General features: G+C 34.1%; 2 protein-coding genes across 3 annotated transcripts; one reads left to right on the top strand and one right to left on the bottom strand.

Moving 5' to 3' along the window:
* The first annotated feature begins 1158 nt into the window (after positions 1 to 1158).
* Positions 1159 to 7025, top strand: LOC112526675 (3-deoxy-manno-octulosonate cytidylyltransferase, mitochondrial-like). 2 transcript variants are annotated; one of them, XM_025137054.1, is made up of 8 exons: positions 1159 to 1417; positions 1616 to 1661; positions 3475 to 3561; positions 3644 to 3768; positions 3960 to 4099; positions 4576 to 4627; positions 5714 to 5824; positions 6618 to 7025. In XM_025137054.1, the coding sequence occupies exons 1-8, from the start codon at positions 1175 to 1177 to the stop codon at positions 6708 to 6710; spliced, it is 897 nt and encodes a 298-aa protein (XP_024992822.1). In that variant the 5' UTR covers positions 1159 to 1174; the 3' UTR covers positions 6711 to 7025. The 2 variants fall into 2 exon arrangements, with proteins under 2 accessions (XP_024992822.1, XP_024992821.1); XM_025137053.1 differs by having other exon boundaries at positions 6615 to 6857.
* Positions 7026 to 7165: 140 nt separating this feature from the next.
* Positions 7166 to 8759, bottom strand: LOC112526674 (CASP-like protein 1C1). Its single transcript, XM_025137052.1, has 3 exons — positions 8508 to 8759; positions 7489 to 7588; positions 7166 to 7406 (listed from the first exon to the last, which is right to left on the bottom strand). Exons 1-3 carry the CDS (start codon positions 8660 to 8662, stop codon positions 7176 to 7178), a joined length of 486 nt encoding a protein of 161 aa, XP_024992820.1. The 5' UTR covers positions 8663 to 8759; the 3' UTR covers positions 7166 to 7175.
* Positions 8760 to 9277: the final 518 nt, after the last annotated feature.

Here is a 9277-nt window from a genome sequence, read left to right as displayed (position 1 = left end):
TATTTTTTATATTACCGAACTACATATTAAATTTAATAGGATAATAATATTATTAGATTCTTACGTATTATAAAAAGATTTATTCAACAATTATCTGGATAAATTAAAAACCGGGGAAATCGTGACTTAAAAATCGTCTTCCCACCTATTTGATATGTGAGGCAAGCAAATCGTGATATGTTTAGCCTCCAAATTTGCCGGGGATTAGTCGGGCTTTGGCCCGGACACCCTTACAAAAAAAAAAAAATCGTGATATGTAGCATTTTTTGGGTTGAAATGATACAAGTAACTGAGTTTTAGAAATTCGATGATTTATTTACTAATAAATATATGTAAGGATGAGGCTTTTTTGTTTATAACTATGACTCTATGAGTTGGACGATATTAATTCTTTTAGTTTATTTTACTCACAATTTTTTATTTACATCATTTTAAAAATATCAAAATAACTCAAGAAATTTGGTTAATTATCGATGAATTAGCGACATATGTTAATTATTAAGTATTTAGTTAATTTTTGTCGTTAATCCACCATTAATTTAATTAAATTATTTTTTATTTTTTAATTTAAAAAATCCCCGGCAAAATATATTTTATTTTTTAATTAAAATAAATTTATCAATAATCTTTTTTAAATATTTTTTTATTTTGAAAAATTACATATGAAATATATTTTTATTTTTAAATTAAAATAAATTTAATTCATAATTCTTTTTAATTTGAAAAATCAACAATCAAATATATTTTTATTTATAATTAAAATAAATTTCATCAATAATTTTTTTAAAATATAAATATTTTTTAGTATATTTGTTTGATTTTATAGACGTAAGTATTTTCTTGCTTTAAAAAATGTTTATGAATTTAATCGTTCAAAATATGAAAGTTTAATGGTTTTTTAAGATCTTTTTCATCATTTTATGATATTAACAAGTTATATAGATCATAAAAAAATATATATAATAAGTTTTAGAAAATCTAAAAAGTTATTTAACAAATTTTAAAATATTTAAAGACTTATTGATATCAAAAAATTATCTAAATAATTAAAAATTTCAAACATTAAAATTGATTGATTTTTTTTTTCTGGGTACCTTTTTCAATAAATCTCCAAATTTCCCTGAATTTAAATACATCGAAATTGGTGGTAAAACGCGGTGAATTCTGGGAACGTATGGAACCTGAATCGACCGCTGCTTCCGGCGGCGACACCACTTATTCATGGCCGCCGGCTAAGGGCGTTGCCGTCTACGGAGTCGCAATAACAGCGGCAATGGCGGTGGGTTACGCCGCTCTTTATGTTCGTCGATCGGCTAAGTTCAGAAGCCAAGTGGTGGGGATAATACCTGCTCGCTACGCATCATCCAGATTTCAAGGCAAGCCCCTTGTTCCAATCCTTGGAAAACCCATGATTCAGGTTTCAATGTTTCTAGGGTTTCTTCGCACATCTCATTTACAAACAAACACACACACACACAACATATGAACACCTCTCGAATGATTCATCTTCTATGGAAATTGAGTAATGGTATTCCAGTCGATTTCAGTTCTAATTTGTGCCTTAGATTTGAAAATAGTTGTTTTAACTGTTGGTTTTTTGGTTTTCTTCTTTCAGAGGACTTGGGAAAGAGCAAAGCTTGCTACTACACTGAGCCAATTAGGTTTGTTTTTCATTAAGTCCTCTATGTTAAAGTTTTTCATTAAGTCGAACACGTGAAATGAAATAAAACGTACTAAGGGGGCGCTTGGTTTGGTTCAAGGAATGTTTTTCGTTAAGTCCTGTAATGGATAAAGTTATCTGTGTGAATTAATTTGTTTGTCTGTATAGGTTGAGATTTGGGAGGGACATGTTTAGAAAGAAAGAAAAACTTAGTTTTCGCCCCCTAGAAACTTTGTGAATAAGTCACTTTCTATATCATTAAGACAATCATGTATAGCTGACTGAATAAATTGTGATTCCCATCAGAGCATCTCCAATAGATTTTCCAAATTTTTTCTAAAAGGGAGAGTAAAAAATGAATATCTCCAAAAAATGTTACATTCATCTCCAAAACACTCTATATTTTAGAGATTAAAACATCAATAATATTATTAACATATTCATTACATTTAATTTCAAAAACTTTTATTGGTAGGAACAATAAAATATTATTTTCTCACTCGTTAGTAATCATTTTTTGGGAATTCTCCATATTTATAGAGAATTTCGTTCTCTCTCCTATTTTCTCCATTTTGGAGATTCTATTGGAGAAAAAAACACCCAAAATCTACATTTTCTCCATTTTGGAGATTCTGTTGGAGGAAAAAAACACCCAAAATATACATTTTCTCCATTTTGGGGATGCTGTTGGAGATGCTCTTAAGCTCATTAAGCTGCTAACAAACAGGTCCTCAGTTTCATTCCTCAATTTGTTGAGTTTCATCGGGTACGCCTGACAAGTCCCACATTTGGTGTGACATTAGACTGGTGCAAGACAGGATTTGAGTGAGTTAAAAATGCATTGTTTTGTCCCAAAATAATAGGTGGAATAAAAGCCGGAGATGAGATAAGATTCATAACTTACTAAACTAGGGGGTTCCGGTGAGAACGAGGGACAGTGAGAAGGGTATCCACCCTTGGATCAATCCTAATTGAGGAGTCCCACCATATCAACACTAATGAGAAGCACCGGATCAATTCCCTTCTAATTCATGGTTGGTTTGAGATTAGGCCTTGTTTGTTTTTTGTAAAAAACTTTTATTAGCCTCTTATATTTGATTCGCTAAGAGGTAGGCCATCAAACTGTTTGTTTTTTCCAATTTTTCAAAGGCAATTATGTCTTATTGTCCTGTCATATGGTAAGAGGTAAACCAACCTCTTATTGTTCTCTAGACCCTCAACAACGACGTTTCTCAAACGATTAACCTTAATCAATTATTTCTCTCAATTGATCCTTACCAAATGATCATCACCTCTCTCAGTTGATTTATTTTAATCGGATTTAAATGTGTTAAATACTGTCAATGACATATTTTCGTTTAAGTGAATGCTAATTATATAATTTAGATGTAAATTTCGTAATGATGATGAATAAATATGTGAAATTGTATAAATTTATCTATAAATTCAACACTAATTTTTTGATGGGTAAAATAGATAACTTTAACAAATTCAGACATTTATCAGCTTACAAAAACAATAAGTCTTGTTGATTATGCTTTCAGACTTCAGCACCACCTCTTATCAATTATAGTGAATTAAGACTGCAGATTTCAGATTAAGAATGCAGATTTCAGCATCTCTTAAGAAACAAACTACACCTGAAAGTGATTAAGGATCCAGAACCCTTAACTTCTCATCTTAACCCCTATTCTCACATGATCCTTCGCCTAGTAAACTAACCACTTCAAATTAAAACCTCACACAATTGATCATTCAGAATCTATCAAATAACTTCTAATTTTAGTTGTCATACTTCGATTATGTCGCACCAGTCGTGGCGACAGATGATGAGCGGATTGCTGAATGTTGTCGTGGATTTGGAGCATATGTCGTAATGACATCTGAATCTTGTCGGAATGGTGAGGTTCTTTTTTGCCTATGTGTTCGACTATTCTTTCCCAAAAATCAAAAGCATTAGTTTATGTAATGACCGATTTGCAGGAACTGAACGCTGCTATGAGGCGCTTCTAAGCCTCAAAAAGAAGTTTGATATTGTTGTAAATATTCAAGGGGATGAGCCGCTTATTGAGCCTGAGATAATTGATGGGGTTGTTAAAGTTTTGCAAGTAAGGGGTTGTTTGGTTGGTTCTCCATCAAGTCCTGTATGGATGAAGTTGTTTGTATGAATTAATTTGTCTGTATAGATTGAGAAGATTTTTGTTTGGTGGTCTTTTTTTCATAGATTTGTGGTGTGTGTTTTTAATCGGGAGGGCAGGTTTGGAAAAAACTTGGTTTTCTGATGGTTACACATTTGCAGGCGTCCCCTGATGCTGTATTCAGCACAGCCGTCACATCTTTGAAAGCGGAAGATGCTTCTGATCCGAATCGAGTGAAATGTGTGGTGGATAATCGTGGCTATGCGATATATTTCTCTAGGGGACTTATTCCGTCTAACAAGTAAGCATCACAACTACTGTTTTTGTTACGAGTCAAGTCGATTTTCAAGTTGTTCAAGCTCAGGTCGTGAAAATAATATCGGGTTCAAGCTCGAGCTCGATATTCGTTTCACAAATTTGAGTTATACAGTATACCTAAAATTCAAACTTCATAAGCTTGTTTACGGGCTTGAACTTGAGAACCATTAGCTCATTTCTTGCTTCGAGCTCTATAAACTTTATATTTTGATTATATGATTTATGAACATGTTTGGCTCGAAAAATTCTATGCTCGAAAGGCTCGGCTTGACTCGATTCGAAAATTTTAATCAAGCTTTTGAAACGAGCCGAGTCGAACGTTGGTGTTATGGAGCTCGACTCGTTAAGTTAAACGAGCTCTGTTTTGTGTTGGAGTAGCTCATTGAAAGCTCAAATCATTAAGACCCCTACACAGACTGTTTCACCAGAAACTTCATCTTTGCGTATGTGTTGACACAGGTCAGGGAAGGTTAATCCACAATTCCCGTATTTACTTCATCTTGGCATTCAGGTAAATGACAAAAACCCGATGACTGTTGGCAATTTCTTTCAAAGGGTTTAATGAATGATATAACTTTTGGGTAGCTTAACTGGTAAGACCTTTGCTTCTCATAGGTCGTCAATTCAAGTCCCCTTAGGACACCGGAGGGTTTGCCTTGCATTTAACTTCTAAGCCCTGTGGGATTAGTCGATGTGCACATCAGTTGGTCTGGATACCACAATTATAATGAAAAAAATACTATTTTATCAGTTTTCATCACCAAAAGGATTAGATCATATTGACTTGGGTCCACCGGATTCTCTTGTCGCTATCAAGAGCATTTTCGAGACTTCTGAAATAGTCAAGACATTGTCAATCGGTTTCAATTTTCATGGGATTGAGGAAATCAAATCTTTCATTTCTTCTGGCAATTCTTGGAAATGGAATGGGCCGTTTAACAAAGAAGTTTGCCCTTTTCATTTCATCGTGTTTGAATTCTCGTGTGATTATTGTCTTTTTTGTGTATGTTACGAAAGATGGGAATAAACCAACCAAAACAAATCCAACCAAACGAACCCAGTATATCCTACAAAGAAGTATCGTCTCCGTGAACCAGTATATTTCACACAGAGGTAGGATTGGTTTGGGGGTAGATGTATACAGATCTTGCCTCTAACCCAAGGGGGTTGAATAGATGGGAATAAACCAAACCAACCGAACCCAATATATATTTGTAAAGGGTTAGGTTCCGTTGAGGATGAAAGTTACGGCAAGAAGGGTAAGAAGGGATCTCCACCCTTGGATCAATTCTAATTGAAGAGAACCACTAGATCAATACTAATGAGATAAACTGGATCACTTCCCTTCTAAAGCACAATTCATGGGTTGCTTTGGGATTAGAAGTGTTCAATGATCCAAATCTCTTCTTACACTTCTCACCTTAACTTCTATTTTCACACGATTCTTCGGTCATATATATTATATATATACATATATATATATATCACATAGGTAGGGTCAGTTTGAGAGTAGGATGTATGCAGATTTTACCTCTAATCGAAAGGGTAGAAAAAATGGGAATATGATGGCTAACCCTGCATTTTTATGGGTAAACAGAGTTATGAAGCAAAGTTCTTGAAGTTATATACAGAGATTTCTCCTACTCCATTGCAACTAGAAGAAGATCTGGAACAACTCAAAGTCCTTGAGAATGGTTACAAGATGAAGGTATAATTCTCTTCAAACCAACATTTGCTTTCTTCAATTATTTATCGAATATATATAGCCAAACTCATTTCGTTAATTCATCTATATATTCGCTTGCTTCTATAATTAATGGCAAGAAATCTCAAGTTCGTTTTCCCGGTTTTAGTTCACATTTTAATGTCGTTGTTAGAATCAACAATCGCACCCACAATAGTAAATATATAGGAAGCAATCTTGAGCTCAACTGGGCTCCTCTTCTTAGGCAGCAATCCAGTTCGAGTCTCTTTAGGGTCACTGGTGATTCTTCTGGTCCATTAGATTACTTGATTACTTGAGTGGTGCTCAAACTGGCTCAGACACCCACAGTTACAAACAAATATATGAGGTCGAATAATAAATGGTATTTACATGTTCCAACATAATTTCCAACATTTTCTTTCATCGCTAGGAGTTCATTATTTGCTAGTGAGCGTTAGTGTGTACGATATGTTGTGCATTTTATACCCTATTAATATTCTAATCACGAGGGTTGATATACCCCGTGTGATTTTCTAGACAAATCTATATGCATCCCATCCTCTGTATTTTCGAGTGGGATATACTGTGTTTGTATGGTTTGTTTTGGTTTATATGATATATTTTTAGCCACCTCAACTAGTTTGTGGTAACGGCTTCCAAATTGAAGTTTTGCTAATTTTGTGTCAGTATTACTCTTTGAGGTAGACGACAGGTTTGCATACATCTCATCTTCGGGATTTATTTTCGAGTGGGATTTAGTGAGTGAGTTAGAACTAATGCTCTTTTCCTTTAGCAGGTCATCAAGGTTGATCATGATGCTCATGGTGTTGACACTCCTGAAGATGTTGAAAAAATCGAATCTTTGATGCGAGAAAGAAACTTGTCGTAGATTTTATTCCGGGAAGAGAGCAATGTTACCGTTTTCGAGATATTTTTGTGACGGAAATCTAGCGTTATTTTCTTCATTTGCCATTACGAGCAACTTAAAATTTTGTATGTTTGACTTTTGAAGTCAACACTACTCTTCGAATTTGAATCCAAGACAGAATTCGATAAACATGTCTCTTTTTCCGTAATTAACTCTAACGACGAGACGAAGATTCTTAAACCAATGACTATGAACTCGTCAATTCGTCACTTCAGGACTCGTGCGTAGTTTTCTTTCTCGTTTCAAAGAAATTAAATAAAAACGCTCAACGGTTGATTCAAAATGAAGTATAACTTTCATTGCATAAGTTACAAATCGTTATAGTATAACTCTCGGCTGTCGTGGATAATATCAAAAAAGAAGATGAATAACATACGAGAATTTTTACGATGATATAACGTTACTCTCATACTGTGAGTGAAATCACTAAACTTTAAATACAACAAGATTAAGAACATTATTGAGCGAGTAAAGGAGTAGTATAAAGTAAATAATGACCGCAACAAAACCTGCGATCAGAGCTCCGGAAACGTGGTTACAAAATTTTGGAACTTGGCCGCATATCGGTAGCCAACCGGCATGTGAATTCCCCTCCTTCCCTAATTGTCCTACTCCGACTGCCGCCGAGAAGCTCGATATCAAAAATGAAGTCACAATCTACGTAAAAGAAACCAAAGTAAATTTAATGCATGGTAGTTAAGAGACTGGAAAAACACAAATGGAGAAATCTTAGAGATACCAGATCGAAAACAAGAACCGGACGCCATAATTTCTTGGGGGGAATAAAAAGTGCCGCCAAACTGTAAACCGTCGTGATAATGCTAACGATCACAAAGTACCTACAACAAACGTTTTCAAATCAATATCTGCTGGACCAACACTGACACTGACACTGACACTGAGAGACAAAAGCTAGGAGCCCATTTTTTTTTACAGGTCAGTGGAATATTTATGCTCAAATTATTTCGTGGATTGGATTTCATTGACTGTCTACGCCTCCATTGTGTGCCGGGTTGGGGGGGGTAGAAGTTTTATATAAAAGGTATAACCTTCATTATCCAAAAGAAGTTTCAATTGAATTCGGTTGGACATTCAGACTGCTCTTTAAAGGACCTGTTATGAATCTTTAACAGTTATATCGTTTTTAACAGTGTTTTATTCAGAATTCTCAAAATGCATATTTAAAAACATTTTTGAACAATCAAAGATTGAATTTCGATGAAACCCCACAAAAGAACTTGTTTTGATTCTTCAAAAGTTATGTCTTCTTTAATCGTATTTTATTCAAAATTTCATGAACGTGGATTCAAAAACATTTCCGAACAATCCAAAATTTAATCTTGACGAAACCCCACAAAAGAACTTGCTTTAATTCTTTAGAACATATGCCTTTTTTAAACAATATTTTATCAAAATTCTCAAAATATGGATTCAAGAACATTTTCGAACATCCAAGATTGAATTTTGGTGAAACCCCACAAAAAGAAAACTGCTTTGGTTCTTTTACATATATATCGTCTTTAAAACTATCTTATTCAGAATTCTCGTAATTCACGTTCAAAACATTTATGAACAATAAATCTTGAATTTTGCTAAAATCCCATAAAAAAAAACTTGCTTTGTTACTTTAGCAGTTATGTCGTCTTTAACACCATTTATTCACAATTCCCACAATGCAGATTCAAGAAACATAACAAAACAGTACAAGATTGAATTTTGACGAAACCCCACGAAGAAAAGATTATCGAATCGACTTACTTGAGTGTGGGTGAGTTGTTATACTTGGCTTGAAAGGTCATACCCAAGACCTTGGCTGAGTCATGGCTAGTGACCATGACTAGAGTGGCTACAAAAGTTGCAACCATGGCTATGACCCTTAGCACAAGAATTGGGATCCATTGAGCCTTGTTCATGGAGATCAAACCCCCCCAAAATTGAATCAAGAAGATGATGATGATGAGAGAGAGTAGAGAGAGAGAGAGAGAGAGAATTGAAATTTGAAAATTAAAATTTTATAAAATATTCATACATGTTTAATTGTCTTTATAATACAACTTGCTAGCCCACTTTCCAGACCCGAAATTGTTAATTACAGAGTAGCGTACAACTTTTAATGCATAATGTACAGGTTGGTATGACGATATTGATCTGTATTTCGCCATTTTGGTATGGGAATTATGGATGGAATAAGGTAGATAACATGTTAGGCAAGGTTGGTACATGTGGTGTTTTTTTTGGTAACCTAATAACTTATTTAGTGCACAGGAATCATCATCTTACCATGTGTTATATATATATATATATATATATATATATATATATAGAGAGAGAGAGAGAGAGAGAGAGAGAGAGGTTGGTTATTATGCAACCCTTAACATTTGTACAACCAATACAACCCAATCTCAACCGTCCATTTAATTTGATGAATAAGTGATTTCATAGAAGTTTTGATTGTTTCCTAATATAAAGTATTGATCATAATTAATGAACTCTATTCATCTTCCATAAATATTCAAATCATAATAAAT

The sequence above is a fragment of the Cynara cardunculus genome (assembly GCF_001531365.2).
Source record: "Cynara cardunculus var. scolymus isolate 2C chromosome LG 14, CcrdV1, whole genome shotgun sequence".
NCBI classification, from domain to species: domain Eukaryota; kingdom Viridiplantae; phylum Streptophyta; class Magnoliopsida; order Asterales; family Asteraceae; genus Cynara; species Cynara cardunculus.
Note: the sequence above shows the minus strand (reverse complement) of the source record. Positions and strands in the feature narration are given on the sequence as shown.

What these genes read in the sequence shown, in the direction of transcription:
- LOC112526675 (XM_025137053.1), top strand. Translation starts at nt 1,175, where the DNA reads ATGGAACCTGAATCGACCGCTGCTTCCGGCGGCGACACCACTTATTCA. An exon ending in GGGTTGTTAAAGTTTTGCAA is followed by an intron (nt 3,769 to 3,959) that starts GTAAGGGGTTGT and finishes ACACATTTGCAG; the next exon opens with GCGTCCCCTGATGCTGTATT. An exon ending in GGACTTATTCCGTCTAACAA is followed by an intron (nt 4,100 to 4,575) that starts GTAAGCATCACA and finishes GTGTTGACACAG; the next exon opens with GTCAGGGAAGGTTAATCCAC.
- LOC112526674 (XM_025137052.1), bottom strand. Translation starts at nt 8,662, where the DNA reads ATGAACAAGGCTCAATGGATCCCAATTCTTGTGCTAAGGGTCATAGCC. An exon ending in AACAACTCACCCACACTCAA is followed by an intron (nt 7,589 to 8,507) that starts GTAAGTCGATTC and finishes CGTTTGTTGTAG; the next exon opens with GTACTTTGTGATCGTTAGCA. An exon ending in CGGTTCTTGTTTTCGATCTG is followed by an intron (nt 7,407 to 7,488) that starts GTATCTCTAAGA and finishes TCTTTTACGTAG; the next exon opens with ATTGTGACTTCATTTTTGAT.